This window comes from Bufo bufo, chromosome 7 (genome assembly GCF_905171765.1).
Source record: "Bufo bufo chromosome 7, aBufBuf1.1, whole genome shotgun sequence".
NCBI lineage: Eukaryota > Metazoa > Chordata > Amphibia > Anura > Bufonidae > Bufo > Bufo bufo.
In genome coordinates, this window is record NC_053395.1 from 28385290 (window position 1) to 28401667 (window position 16378).

General features: G+C 46.5%; 1 protein-coding gene across 1 annotated transcript; it reads left to right on the plus strand.

Annotated features, from left to right (window-relative positions):
• Nucleotides 1-4209: 4209 nt before the first annotated feature.
• Nucleotides 4210-15011, plus strand: ECI1 (enoyl-CoA delta isomerase 1). Its single transcript, XM_040440781.1, has 7 exons — nt 4210-4261; nt 6983-7087; nt 8171-8298; nt 10081-10227; nt 10776-10897; nt 12806-12984; nt 14738-15011. Exons 1-7 carry the CDS (start codon nt 4210-4212, stop codon nt 14899-14901), a joined length of 897 nt encoding a protein of 298 aa, XP_040296715.1. The 3' UTR covers nt 14902-15011.
• The last annotated feature ends 1367 nt before the right edge of the window (nt 15012-16378 follow it).

Consider the following 16378-nt stretch of genomic DNA (forward strand, 5'->3'; position numbering starts at 1 on the left):
TTGCACCCTAACATAGATGCCATTTACTAACCTATTTATAACAGCATACAATGTTTCCTATTTGAAATGTAGGTAATGCCGTACGCTACCTTGTCTGTTAGGCTACTTTCACACTTGCGTTGTTCTTTTCCGGCATAGAGTTCCGTCACAGGGGCTCTATACCGGAAAAGAACTGATCAGGTATGTCCCCATGCATTCTGAATGGAGAGTAATCCGTTCAGTTTGCATCAGGATGTCTTCAGTTCAGTCGTTTTGACTGATCAGGCAAAAGAGAAAACCGTAGCATGCTACGGTTTTATCTCCGGCTAAAAAAACTGAAGACTTGCCTGAATGCCGGATCAGGCATTTTTTCCCATAGGAATGTATTAGTGCCGGATCCGGCATTCAGAATACCGGAATGCCGGATCCGTCCTTCCGGTATGCGCATGCGCAGACTGAAAAAAAGTGAAAAAATAAATGCCGGATCCGTTTTTGCCGGATGACACCGGAAAGACAGATCCGGCATTTCAATGCATTTTTTCGACTGATCAGGCATTTTTAAGACTGATCAGGATCCTGATCAGTCTTACTAATGCCATCAGTTAGCATACATTTTGCCTGATCCGGCAGGCAGTTCCGGCGACGGAACTGCTTGCCGGATCTCTCTGCCGCAAGTGTGAAAGTAGCCTTAATGCGTAATGCTCTTATGATCTTTGGGCATGTTGCCCTTCGAAATGTTTATACTTTTCTATTGATGAAATACTAATTTCAATAAACAGAAATTTGAAAGAAAGAAATTACACTGGTAAGTAGTCTTCTGAGTGGGGTGGTCTTCTCAAAGATGATGGACCAAAAAATCTGGTCTTGGTAAGGCTGTGGTCTGAAACCTGGCGTATTGGTTCACCCAAAGCATCTTAAAACTTACTCAAATAGTCTGTTAAACCACCCCAGACCCCTATGGTAATACCAAGGGAGTAGAATTAACTAGCGTTTCTCTGGGCCTGTACCTGAAATGGCTCTTTCAGCTAAGGCCTCTTTCACACTTGCGTTGTTGGGATCCGGCGTGCACTTCCGTTGCCGTAGGTGCCCGCCGGATCCGGAAAAACGCAAGTGTACTGAAAGCATTTGAAGACGGAACCGTCTTCCAAATGCGTTCAGTGTTACTATGGCAGCCAGGACGCTATTAAAGTCCTGGTTGCCATAGTAGGAGCGGGGAGCGGGGGAGCAGTATACTTACAGTCCGTGCGGCTCCCGGGGCGCTCCAGAATGACATCAGAGCGCCCCATGCGCATGGATGACGTGTCCATGCGATCACATGATCCATGCGCTTGGGGCGCCCTGACGTCACTCTGAAGCGCCCCGGGAGCCGCACGGACGGTAAGTATACTGCTCCCCCGCTCCCCACTACACTTTACCATGGCTGCCAGGACTTTAGCGTCCTGGGAGCCATGGTAACCATTCAGAAAAAGCTAAATGTCGGCTCCGGCAATGCGGCGAAACGACGTTTAGCTTAAGGCCGGATCCGGATCAATGCCTTTCAATGGGCATTAATTCCGGATCCGGCCTTGCGGCAAGTGTTCCGGATTTTTGGCCGGAGCAAAAAGCGCAGCATGCTGCGGTATTTTCTCCGGCCAAAAAACGTTCCGTTCCGGAACTGAAGGCATCCTGATGCATCCTGAACGGATTTCTCTCCATTCAGAATGCATGGGGATAATCCTGATCAGGATTCTTCCGGCATAGAGCCCCGACGACGGAACTCTATGCCAGAAGACAAGAACGCAGGTGTGAAAGAGCCCTAACCTGTGGTGAGAAGACCCTTTCACCAGTACTTAGTGTACCCCTCTGTCACCCCACCAATTCTAGCTGGTATTACGTGACTACCCAACTGCCCGGGGTTCTTCTTCTGACCACAAGTGCTCCTCTTTCTTCTTCTTCAGCTGCATGGCGTAGATGGAACTGACCATGAAGAAAGAGGAGCATGTCTGGTCATAATGTCAGAGGAAGAGCCGGTGAGGTGGTTAAGTGATCCCAGCCAGGATTGAATAATCAGCAGAAGGGTAAATACGGCCAAATGTATCTCTTCTCCACAGGTTAGCTGAGAGCCGTTGTAGGTACAGGCCCTGAGAACCCCTTTAACAGAGATTAGCGTCACCATTAAAATGAGTGGGTCCGCATCCGTTCCACAATTTTACGGTCTTGTGACCGTTAAAAGGGTTGTCTGACCTCCTCATTACCGGGAGAGTCTGCTAGAGGAGATACAAGATGGCTGGGGACGACAACAACTGCGCATGCGTGCAGGTCTACGTGCGCTCGCTCCTGTATCCTGGTCACCAGACAGGCCTGTTTATTGCACGTGCGTGGCCACCGCAACCTCTAGAGACGAGCATGGCATAAAGTGAAGCCAAATTCAAGATACCAAGGACAGGAGCCATTACTGAAAAATAAAGTTACCGTAATTAGAAAGTGACATATTAGCAGTTTGCTCATCAAAAAAACGTTGCATGGGGAAGTGAGACAACCCATTTGAGGGCCCATTCACCGGAACGTAAGACGTCCATGCCAGTGCTGCAGACCCCAAATTGCTATCCGCAATGCATGGGCACCGGCCGTGTCAATCCTGTATTAGGGCGCGGACCAATTGTCTTGAATGGGTCTGAGATCTGCAATATACGCCAAAAGATAGGACAAGTCCTATCTTTTGTGGTGCGGAGGCACGGACCAAAAGCTCTGCACTGCACCGTATCTTGCAGATTGCGGACCCATTCAAGTCAAAGGATCTGCATCCATGATACGGGATTCACACGGCTGGTGTCCGTATATTATGGAACCGCCGTTTGTGGTTTGCAATATGTGCACAGACGGCCTATGATCGTGTGAATGAGCCCTTAAGGAGAGTTCACATCACTGTGTAGCATCCGATATTTAAGACGGAAAAAAAGCCCTGCGTGCATAACTCGTTTTTCCTAGGACGGAATTCAATACCGGAAAAGTTTAACGCAAGTGTGAAGGTACCCTAAAATAAAAGACGCCAAATGTGTGTAAATGATGCAAAGGATCCGTTTTATTTCTGTTCTTCTGACGGATCAGACGGCGACGTGAACTCTCCCCGAGTAAGCGAACAAGTGCTGAAAGCTCTGCAATGCTATTGTAAACCCCGCCCATAAGTGGGTGCTTCTGCATGGGTTTGGGGTGTTCCCAGGGGACGGGGCTCATATGTCCCGATTTTGCCAACTGAAATGCTGGTAGGGGCTCATGCACACGAACGTATTTTCTTTCTGTGTCCATTCCGTTTTTTTTCTGCGACCCCGTGTGCATTACGTTTCCGTATGTCCGCATGGCCATTTGCGGACAAGGACAGGCATTGTTACAATGGATGCGCAAAAAAAAAACGGATGCAACACGGATGTCACCAGTATTTTTTGCAGATCCGTGTTTTGTGGACTGCAAAATGCATACATTCATGTGCATGAGCCCTAAGTATGAGATCCGCGTCAAAGACCTCAAGCAGAAAATGCAGCTTTGTATTGAACACCCACTGGTTAAAAAAAGATGCGTCAAAAAACTGCATCCACACGCGGATAACGCAATGATTTTTTTAAGCGTGTTTTTCAAAATCAGTCGTGTGACCTGAACTAACAACATCATAGCAATCTATGACCGCCATCTGAGAAAGGGCTCATGCACACGACTGGCCGTATGCTTTCCACATTTTACGGAACGGCCGGCCCATAATAGAACCTTGTCTGCGATGCCTACAATTATGTACTATGGACTCTATTCCGTTTTTCTTTTTTGCAGCCCTATTGAAGTGAATGGTTCCGCATACGGGCCGCAAAAAAAAAACGGAACAGACACGGGCAAAAAATGTTTGTGTGCATGAGGACTATGGCCGATTAGGGGTTTACTTGAATCCTGTGGGTCCAATGATATGTCAGATGACCATGGCGGCCATGATGTCTGTACTGTCAGCCCACACAGGTCAATTTTAAGGACTTTTTGTGGTAATGTTCACAAAAGTCTATCTAATCTATTCTATCTAATCTTATCTATCAATCAATCATATATATAATCTAATCTATCTAGTATCTAGCCATCATCTACATTGGAATTCGGACCAGCTGTTCAGTATGCCCCTCTGCTTCCACCAGGTGTCGCCCTTATCGTCCGAGTAAACCTATTTGCTTGCACAATCCCATAGAGCGCCGCTAGCTGGGGGAAAGGTCACACAAGATGGCGACGCTGGCAGTGCTGAGGAGCTCGGCTCCCGCCCGGCTTCTATCAGGTGCGTGTGTTCCCGCCCTAACCAACCGCCACTTTCCGAGCGCTCACTGCCCGCTCCAGTGGCGCCAAACTCCCCCTCCTCCTCCTCCCCCGGTTTCCCGCGCTGTGCGGCCGCTGCAGCTCAGTCAGTCAGTGACATTGAGAACCGCAGACGCCCCCGCCTCAGTAGAGGGCAGTCTGCCCCAGCATTGTGAATGGAAAAGCGCCCCCTAACGATAGGCACCGGTATCGCCGGAGGACACACTCCCCCCTCATGTAGTCCTGTCACTTGTTGGCGGGCCTTTCACAATGTAATCTGAGTTATAAAGTCGCCATAAATGCAATGATTTCGTGACCCATAAGTATCAGAAATTGGTCTATAAGGCTACGTCTACACGACGACATTTGTCGCGCGACAGATAGGGCACAACTACACTGCAACATTTGTCGTGCGACATTTTGTTGCACCAATGTCACGCGACAATTTTTATGATGGCAGTCTATGGTGTCGCACTGCAACATGCTGCGACGCAACAGTCGCAGAAAAATTCATCTCGAATGGATTTTCTGCGACTGTTGCGTCGCAGTCGCAGTGCGACACCATAGACTGCCATTATAAAAATTGTCGCGCGGCATTAGTGCAACAAAATGTCGCGCGACAAATGTCGTCGTGTAGACGTAGCCTAAAGGAGAACTCTCGTCGGGATGATATTTTTACCTCACAACGTTTATCTTTTGCCATGTTTGACATATAATTTCCCAATACATGGTATATTCCAAATGGCCGCCGTGTGGGCAGCTATATAACCGCTCATCCACCAACCCATATTGGAGCGGTATACGGCATGTGGCAGCCATCTATATGGGAGAGCGCTGCCGCTGATGCTTTCCGGGGCAGATAGGTTTGCCAACACAGCATTTTGGCATCCCTCGGGCCCCTTACACCCTATGGACATGGCCTGAATATAGGGGAACACAGAAGATTCCTGTGACTAGACATCAAACATGTCTGACTGGGGTTATTTTTTTCTCGCCATGTGCATGGATTTCTACAAGCCCCATTCACATTACACGGACATTTGCAGAAATTTCTGCAAGAAATCGACGGGTGAAGGCAGATTTCCGGACTAAAAGGGTTCTTATAGAGAGCTCAAACCCTTTGGCACGGCACAGAGATGTGTGCTGGTATTTTTGTGATGGTCAGAAACGTACAGTGCGCTGCAAGTCTTTAGTAGTTAGATCATTAAATTATAAACTACTAGACCGATGGGGGTCCTACCGCTGGGACCCCCTCCAATCACGAAAATGAAGGGGCCCGTACCACATGAGTGCGGCCACTCCATTCATTTCTATGGGAGTTCCTGAGATATTGGAGCGCTGTACTCGTCTGTCTCCGGATTTCCTATAGAATTGAATGGAGCGCATGTGCAACCTGCTGCTCCGTTCATTTCAGAGAGGGTACGGGGGGCCCTACTACTCAAATCGTTATCCCCCTATCTTGTGGATAGGGAGTTAACTTAATCTAACCAGAATACCCCTTTAAGGCCTCATGCACACGACCGTTGTGTGTTTTGTGGATCCGCAAAACACAGATGGCGTCCATGTGCGTTCACGTAACGCATTGCACCGGCGCGGAAAACTCGCTCGTGTGAAAGGGGCCTAAGAGTACATGCACACAGCCGTGTAGTTGAAGCAGATTTTTTTTGTGCAGGTTTCGCTGTGTTTCGGTACCAAATTCACACGTATAGTGGATTTCGTAGTGGATTTGCTCCAGATCTAATGCAAACGATGAAATCCGCACTGAAACAGTTGACATACTGAGGATGTGAAAATCTGCTCCGCAGGTCAATTTCCACGCCATGTAGATGAGATTTTGAAACTCTGAGGCCTAAGGCCTGTTTCATACTTGCGTTGTTAATTCCGGTTTTGAGATCCGGCAGAGGATCCGTGCCAGCTACCGTAATACATCTGGACGCATCAGTTTCAGTCGGATCTGGCTGTTTTAAATCTAAATTGAAAAAAAAAAAAAAAAAAACGGATCTGGTATGAAAATCATTGTAGGTCAATGGGTGTCGGATCAGTTTTTTTTATTTTTTGCTAGCAAAAAAAACTGGATCTGACACCATTGACTTACATTGATTCGGTTTGTTCCGTTTCGCAGACCGGACCCAAAACCGCAACTTGCAGCAAACCAGAATGGAATGCATCCTGATCAAATTTGTCCCCATTGACCATGAATGGGGCCAAAACTAATCTGTTTTGGCCCGGTTTTGAGATCCTATGCTGGATCTCAAAACCGGACCGCCACAACGCAAGTGTGAAACAGGCCAAAGTCTATGGGGAGCAGGGGGGGCCTAGGTCATGTAAGAATGGAAGCAGGTAAGTGGTAATCTGCATGTGGATCCTGCGACAAGGTGGTAGGGTGCATGGGATACAGCGCATATTCACACACGGCAGATTTCCTGTAGAAATTTTTGCGGGAATCCATGGACATGCTGCAGAAGCAATCCCATTCATATACGAGTTATAGAAGCGTCTACACGTGTGACCTCCTCTGATTGTCCTCACCAGTGACAGCGGGCGGAGATAAACCGGTCGGTTACCAGGGGCAACCAGCAGGATTCTGAAGGCAGCTCTGTGTACGATTGGAGAAGACAGCCTGTGATCATAGAAAATCTGGCCGAAATAAAGCAAAGCATTTATTGCGATAATGTTCGCTGACCAGTATGACTTAATTCCACAGGTTCATTCTGCGTCCACAGAGGTGGCCTGGCGTCATGGCAGCACTACCAAAGCCGGAGGCCGTTCAGCAACAACAAGATTTTGGTAGAATTGAATGAATCAACGGGTATGGCTTCCAGATACAATCACGTGATAATTGTATATGGGGGGGGAGGTTCGAGGGGTTATAAATGCTGTTTATGATTCAAATATGATAGGCTAATGGGCGTGTCCTATAGCAATAGGCAGGGCTTAAAGGGCATCTGTCAGCAGATTCGTGCCTATGACACTGACCTGTTACATGTGCGCTTGGCAGCTGAAGGCATCTGTGTTGGTCCCATGTCCATATGTGCCCGCATTGTTGAGAAAAAGAATGTTTTAATATATGCAAATGAGCCTCTAGGAGCAATGGGGGCGTTGCTGTTACTCCTAAAGGCTCAGATTTCTCTACAACTGCTGCGTCTTCTGCACTTTGATTGACAGGACCAAGTGTGATGACTTTTTCCCTGTCTGGTCCTTTCAATCAAAGTGCAGAGGACGCGGCAGTTGCAGAGAGAGCAGAGCCTCTAGGTGTAACGGCAACGCCCCTCTTGCTCCTAGAGGCTTCTTTGCATATATAAAAAAAAATAAAAAATTCTCAGCAATGCGGGCACATATGAACATGGGACCAACACAGATGCCTTCAGCTGCCAAGCACACATGTAACAGGTCAGCCAGTGTCATAGGGACAAAACTTCTGACAGATGCCCTTTAAGAAACAAATTCCATGTAGCGTGCCGCTTTTTGTGTAAGATGTGCCCAATTTATTTATTAAGAGGCACAGATCTTTTCATTTATTGCATCTTATGCACCAAAAAATGACATCTATGCAGTGTTCTGGTGTAGATTTTAATTATAATTTATGATAAATATGGTATAGGATGACACATTTTTGAGCGAATTGCCTTTTTGTGCAAAAATCTGCAACTTTTGTTTGCCAAAAAACTGGAGTACGGCTGTAGTGAATGTTCCCGAGTGTCTATGGGGAGGCTTCCATGATGGGATGGGTTCACCTCTATCCTTATCACTGAATAATAAGAGCACAGAGCAGCTCGCCACCAGATCCTGATCAGGTTGCTGCTCGGGGTGGTTTTCTTTTTGATCAAAGGCCACAGCCGAAGTGTCATGTTTCTGATGAGGAAGAAATAATGTCGCTTTGTCTTTTTCTCAGGGGTGGCAGTCATGAATATGAAGAACCCTCCAGTGAATAGCCTCAGCCTGGACTTTCTTACAGAATTCTCTATTAGTCTGGAGAAGCTGGAAATAGACCGTGGCTGCCGGGGACTCATCCTGACTTCTGTGCGTATTACAACAAGTGCCTACACTACCGTACTGTACCGTTATGTGATGCATATATTATATTCCCTTTCATTTGACATCACTGATATACATTAAAGTAGGATTTTTCTTACTTCAGTGTGTGAAGGAGAGAATGTTTTTTCTTGCTGTCCTTTGCATTCATTAGGCTACATTCACATTTGCTTTGGCGCCTGCTTTGTCAGTTCGGGCAGATCTGCCTGCAAGAATTTCAGCCATTAAAGTGGTTGTCCGGGATCAGAGCTGAACCCGGACTTACCCACATTTTTACCCCTCTGACTCCTGTGATATGAGCATCGGAGGCTTCCGCCCAGCAGTGTTATGCGGTGATGTAATCGGCTCTGATGGGCGGTCTTTAGTGCTGCCCAAGCCTGTAAAACAGCGCTAAAGCCGGCCCATTAGCGCTGATGATGTCATCGGGGTCACTGCTGGGCGGAAGCCTCTGCCTAGCAGTACCTATGGAGAGCCCGGTACGTCACCGGATCTCCATAAAAAGCCTTTTTCCTGCGTGATTCAGCGCTGGGCAAAGGAGAGCATCGGAGCATGAAATACTCAGATGCTCTCATTAGGGGGGCTGCCTGTGTGAAAATGTGGGTATGTCCGGGTTCAGAGCTGACCCCTTTAAGACTACTGAGACCACAGATGCATTGCTGGAAGTTCACATGTGGTAGATTTGATGCAGAAATTTCTGTTGTTTGTCCCATTTATCTGAATGGTACAGAAAACCAGGTGTTTGCTGCAAAAAATACCCATTCGGATGTTCTGTATGTGCAACACATCTACCGCATGTGAACATGCCCTTCTAAATCAGTGTGGTCCATCAGACGAAATTGGGATACATATGATGGAACCAACACAGTGTTGAGACTTGCAATATGAATAGAAGCCACAACGCAAACGTGAATAGTGCTTTACACAGTAGGAATCCTTGGCCAGGTGAGCCCCAAGACACTGAATAAATGTGCATGTAAGCTAGTTAGTTTTTTGGGGGGCACAAATTAAAGGGCATCTGTCAGCATACTTGTACCTATGACACTGGCTGACCTGTTACATGTGCGCTTGGCAGCTGAAAGCATCTGTGTTGGTCCCATGTACATATGTGCCCGCATTGCTGAGAAAAGTGAAGTTTTAATATATGCAAATTAGCCTCTAGGAGCAACGAGGGTGTTGCTATTACACCTAGACGCTCTGCTCTCTCTGCAACTGCCGCGCCTTCTGCACTTTGAATGACAGGGTCAGGCGTGATGATGTTTTCACTGCCTGGTCCTGTCAATCAAAGTGTAGAGCAGGGAAGGCAGAGCCCCTCGGTGTAACGGCAACACCCCCATTACTCCTTGTAACATTCTGGTTGCTACAGCAAATACCCAGTGGCCAGTTCACACGGTGGACTTTGCTGGTCGAATTGTGGCACAGGCAGCTCTGAAATTCGCTGGCCGGCGGTTTTAGCTCCATTCAATGGAGCCAAGCGTCAAACTGGTCAGCGGCATTCAAAGTGAACAACTGTGGAAGAAATTGCAGTGGATTTTGACAGCATACCCTACCCGAGCTGTACTGACCACCATGATTTCCATGAAGGCAATTCTTCATGTAGCATCAACACCTATTTTATGATATGAAAGACATCTCAACAGCTACCTTCAGCACAGCGATGATCCTTAACTGTTTTCTTGTTCAGGTGCTGTCCATTACATTTTTCCTATTTCTATAGAGATTTTACTTAATATGTTTTTATGTATAGATTTTTTTTTAACTATTTATTTCCAGGCATTTCCCAAAATCTTCTCTGCTGGGCTGGACATCACAGAGATGTGTGGAAAAAGTGCTGAGCACTATGCTGCATTCTGGAGAGCTGTGCAGGAAATGTGGTTGAAGTTATATGGGTCCAATATGGTGACCATCGCAGCTGTCAATGTAAGAGTCATTTGTCTCCCATTGTCATGTGCGATATATATATGGTTAATAACTCTCTCTCTGGTATATTGTATGCACTCTCTTCGTTCCTGGAGTCTGTCCACGCAAAACTAAATGTTAAATCAATGTGCAGTGTTGGGTGAGTGTAATGATCACCATGTTTCTCTCCAATTAGACCTCATGTACACGCCTCATGCCGTGCCTGTGCTGCAGACCACTAATTGCAATGCATAGGCACTGACTGGCTGCCTGCCGTCTGTGGACCCATTTGCATGCACTACTTTTTTGCTGTGCGGCGGCACGGATAGAAAACCCACGGAAGCATTACGGAGTGCCGATCCATGCCTCGGTTCCACACCGTATCTACCGAATTGCGGACCCATTCAAGTGATAAATATACGGGCACACGGTCGTGTGCATGAGGCGTTAATTACGCATCTGATGCATACTTGTGTATGGCATACAAATCTCCACCAAATATCTCAGCAAAACCATAGTAACAATAATGATTCCATTAGAAGAACTAATCACAGTCTTCTATTCCACAGGGTTCAAGTCCCGCTGGCGGGTGCCTCATGGCCATGTGTTGTGATTACCGAATCATGGCTGACAACCCTAAATTCGCCATTGGCTTGAACGAGACCCAACTGGGCATAGTCGCTCCATTCTGGTAATGTGTAAATTTGCGGGAATACATTAATAATATGTTTGTTTCTTTTGAGCTGAGAAGGCGTGTCTGGAATCTGATCTTGTCTATTGTTCATATAATTACAAGTTTGCTTTGTGTGAATGTATTTAGTTTTGAGACGAACCTTAAAGGGGGTTTTTCCATGTCGTGTGTCGGAGGTCCCAGGCGGACCTCCGGGACGCCTTGTTAGCAGGATACAAGGAAAACAGGCCAAGGACCACGGAACACATAATTCATTACAAAGGAACCAAGACACGTGACAATGACTATAACAAAAGACCTCAATGTACTAAAACGGATCAGTGGGTGTGGACTGCGCCACTGACTAGCAATACTCTGGAGGGGCGTAACTAAGAAGCTACCTGGTCTTCACTAGAGCCTCAGATGGTGAGGATAGGCTTGGGCCGAAGGTAGTTGCCAGAGGCTACTCCAGAGCGTAAACAGAGTCAGTGGCAGTAGAATCAGGCGGCATACCTGAAGCAGATACCTGCACCCCAAGCACAATAGAAGCAAGGCGACCCCAGGAAGAGCTGCACAGAACAGGCAGAGCAGAGACAGAAGCAGTTACCTGCGCCGCAAGCAATAGAAGCAAAGCGGCCCCAGGCAGAGCTGCACAGAACAGAAAAGGGGCATATGGGCATTTCCCCTCTGGGGAACACAGGAACCCTCTTACGAAGGTGGACATGGACAGCCATGAACAGAACACCAGAAGCAGTAAGGACTGCCAGACAGACAAAAACAGGAACATAGATCAGACGCAGATAAGCTCTGCTAGGCTATACAGATACAAGGCAAGGTACAGGGCCTGAAGACAGACTATACAGAACCAGGCGGAACATACCGAGGTGTAGATGGTAGGACCCCTTAGGTCAGCAGCAAAGGGCAAAACCTGGCAAGACAAACACAGACAGACAGACCACACAGAGCCGAAGGGTGAAAGCCCACAAGACAGAACAGACTGACCCCAACAATCCACGCTCAAAGGCAGAAATAGCAGCCTAACGAGCGCACCTGAAAGGACACACCCAGGAACCGAGCAGGGGAGGTTAACCCCATCAGAACCAAACAGGGAGGTATCAGGTCAGGGGTAACCAGAAACCACAGCATACCAAGCTGCGATACAGGACGTTGCCACTAGCAAGCAGCATGCACGGAACACCGCAGCCAGTACGCAAGAGCGCAACAAACCTGACGTACCCATAGGGAGACGATACAGCCAAAGGGGGTACACACACACGGGAAGGTTCACACCAGATACCGTCACCAGCACGCAGCCAAAAGCAACCAGCCTACACAGAATCACCCGCAGCCAGTACGCACAAGGCGTGCAGCCAGCCTGCACGGCAAACCACGTCACGGTGAACTGCACAATGACATTCCATAACTTTACATGGCCTGATCTTGGGAGAGGCTGTCATTTTTTGGAACAGTGGACCTCTAGGACACTCAATCAGGAGTACCCCTGCAGTAACTTACACAGCTATATCCTAAAGCAGGGATGGCCAACCTGTGGTTCTCCAGCTGTTGTAAAACTACAATTCCCACCATGCCGCCCTGTAGGCTGATAGCTGTAGGCAGTTTTTGCATGCTGGGAGTTGTAGTTTTGCAACAGCTGGAGAGCCACAGGTTGGCCATCCGTGTCCTAGAGCGTAGGACTGTGTCTGGTACTGCAGTTAATCCCATTCTACTGAACGGAGCTGAACTGCGGTACCAGACATGTGCTGCTACACCAGTGAAGGAGCTGACGCTTATTAGTGGGTGGGGGTGGAATAGGCTATCAATGTAATATCACAGAAAATACCTTTAAGACCTTCTAAATTGTGTGTTTGTGTGATTTGTAGTGCATTTTTATGTGGGTATACACAACTTCTATATTTTTCTTTCTTTCAGGTTCAAGGACACCATGATGAACATTGTAGGTAATCGTGTGACTGAACAGTCCCTCCAGCTGGGGCAAATGTATCCTGCCCCAGAAGCACATAAAATCGGTCTTGTAGATATGCTAGTTCCAGAGGATAAGGTACAGAGCACAGCAGCTGCCGTCATGACCCAGTGGTTTTCCATTCCAGGTAAAGACTAATGATATATAATTCCTGGTGCACCTTGTATTTTTTGATGTATTAGTACTGCAACATAAAATAAGTCTATATGATATTGTAGTGGCTGCACACATAATTTACACATGCAACAAAAAAAGTTTGGCACAATTTTGTATCATGTTTTAGAGGAATCCACCACACCTAGCTTGCCACAGGGGCAACTTAGTTGGAAAGGGCATAACGACTAACTTTTGACACAAAATTCTGTTGAAAAGTAGGCCAACCAATGGGTGGTATAAAGTTGACAAAAAGTGTCTAGCCATGCACTAAGTTTATCATTCAGCCTGCCTGATTTTATGTTGTCTACAGGATTAGATTTTCTGTGTGGGCCTTTATGCTATTTCTAAGCAGTTAAAAGCTGATTGGGAAATACACTCAAAGAGTTTCTAATCCTTAAAAACATTTGCAAATGGGTCAAAATATACAAAACAAAACCTTTCTAGTGCACTTACCCTTAGGTCACCTACATTTTGTTTAGAGCACAGAAAACAATTTTAAATTGGTATTACCATTTTCTAATGTCATGTTGTTGTATATTGCCAGGATATGCCAGGACACAGAGGATTGGCTTTGGTCTGACCTCTGGGTCTCCTACCAATACCAAGAATTAAAGGAGTATTCAGTTATCCTCTTTTGACAGTATAGGGCTGGGGTCAGCAACCGCCGGCACTCCAGCTGTTGTGAAACTACAACTCCCAGCATGCTCTATTCACTTCTGTGGGAGTTCTGAGAACAGCCCAGCAAGTGTGCATGCTGGAAGTCGTAGTTTCACCACACTTGGAGTGCCGAAGGTTGCTGATCCCTGGCATAGTGGATAACTATTAGATCGGTAGGGTTCCTAACACCAGGACCCCCACCAATCATGAGAACGTGGGCGCCGTACCGCCTGCAGCCCCCTGAAATAAACGGAGCAGCCAGCCGAGCATGCATTTGGCCGCTCCATTCATTTCTACGGGAGTTTCGAAGATAGCCAAGGACTGTACTCGGCTATTTCCAGAACTGCCATAGAAATGAATGGAGCGGCTGCGCATATGCCCGACCGGCCACTGCAGGGGGTACTAGGCCCCCTTTCTCGTGATCGGTGTGGAAATCCGAGCTATAGGACCCCCACTGATCTAATTGTTATCCCCTAACCTGTGTATAGGGGATAACTTAATGTTACCAGAATACCCCTTTAAAGGGGTTGTCCAGGTTCAGAGCTGAACCCGGACATAACCCGATCTGCATTTATTAACCATGAATAAGTGGAGCATCGGAGCTTATAATGCTCGCCCTGCTCTGAATCGCGCAGGGCAAGGGCTGTTTGTTTATCAGCGAAAAACAGGCTAGGACAGCGCTAAAGCCCGCCCATTAGTGCCGGTGACGTCACCGTGAAGCCTGCGCCTACCTTACCCATTGAGAGCCCAGTAGGTCACTAGATCTCAAGATTCAGTATGAATCCGTGCAGGGCAAGGAAGAGCATCGGAGCGTAAAAAGCTCCAATGCTCCACTCATTCATGGTGAATGAGAGCAGAACAGGTTGTATCTGGGTTTAGCTCTGAACCAGGACAACCCCTTTAACGCTCAGGATTTTCCTAGGCATTTTATTTTTCTTCTTAGCAGTGCTCCTGGCCAGCCAGTATGCTATTCATTTCTTGTTTGACAAGCGCTTGCATACAACACATTCTTCATGCAGGAGTCAGTGTGACATGTCTTTGTTGTTTTTTTCTCTCCTCCCATACAGATCATGCCCGTCAGCTCACCAAATCCATGATGCGTAAACCCACAATCGACAGACTAGTTAAACAGCAGGAAGCTGATATTAACAATTTTGTCAATTTTATCACGAGAGACTCCATCCAGAAGTCTTTGCAGGTCTACATGGACAGACTAAAACAGAAAAAGTAGCAAGCAAGGTTGATCATTGAATTTGTAAGCCATAGATGATTATTAAAAAAATTATAATTAAAAAAAAATATAGCAATGAAAAGGTGGAGGTTTCCGTTCACTTGTCTAATTGGTTAAAGTCTGTGAAGGTATAGAGTGGTATACTTCTGTTAACGGAGTCCGCTTGTGCCAGCCGTGTTTGGATGTCCTAGAACACTGTGCCCTGACCATCAGGGGGATGGTCAGGGCACAGTGTTCTAGGACATCAAAAAATTATGGGAGAATGTATAAATATTAGGGAGTAGCAAAAAGGGTTTTAAATCTCCTTGTGTCCTTACCCCCAGGCCATTTGTGTACATTCTGTGTAGGAGGTTTTGTACCGCCTGCTTTACCGGCCACTGTTCTAAGAAAACTGACATAATTCTGCAGAAATGTGCTTATTTATAGTGCCTGTACTGGGTGTGACCTTTGTACTAATGAAAATAATAAACCAAAATGGGGAAGTCAAGTTCAGAAACGTTTCATCTATTTACAAAAAAATTTGAATCACTGCAAAACGGCATCAGCTGTAATAAACCATTGTAAATTTCTGCCTCGATTCAGTTTGTATAAAGCTGCCATATTCTCCAAGACTGTAACTGATCTTGATCGCTAACCCCTTTTTTTCTTAAAGGGGTTGTCTCACTTCAGTAAGTTGCATTTATCATGTAGAGAAAGTTAATACAAGCCACTTACTAATGTATTGGTATTATCCATATTGCTTCCTTTGCTGGCTGGATTCATTTTTCCATCATATTATACACTGCTCGTTTCCATGGTTACAAACCACCCTGCAATCAATCAGTGGTGGTCGTGCTTGCACACTATAGGAAAAAGCATCAGCCTTTCTGGTGGCCGGCACCATGGTAGCGCACATAGGCAAGCACGGCCGCCACTGATGGATTACAGGGTGGCCGTTACCATGGAAACGAGCAGTGTATAATGTGATAGAAAAATGAATCCAGCCAGCAAAGGAAGCAATATGGATAATAACAATACATTAGTAAGTGCCTTGTATTAACTTTCTCTGCAAGGTAAATGCCACTTACTGAAGTGAGACAACCCCTTTAAGAAGCTTGTTTGTATGTGTATGAAAAATTGGGAGGATTTGTCATAAATATAAAGTTCAGCTTGACCGCCTTGCTTTTCATGCAATGACGGCGCAAAACTGCTAACATTGCACTGATAAATATGCTCCATTGTTTTTCCCCTAGCGTGGGCCAGGATGTCACCAGTGTACGTGCATTACAGCACATCTTCTATTACCATCGTCTGTTCTGTGATATTTGTAAATCGGTCAAAACATACAAAGATGTAAGTAAATTTGCAAACATCAAATCAGAATGTTCCTATATTCTTAACAGGTATATTTTCTCATCTTTGTCGTTGTTCACGGGGTATAGCTGCGGACAGTATGCAAAAAGTGTGAGCTCCTCTCGCCAGCTGTACCCCTTCTGCA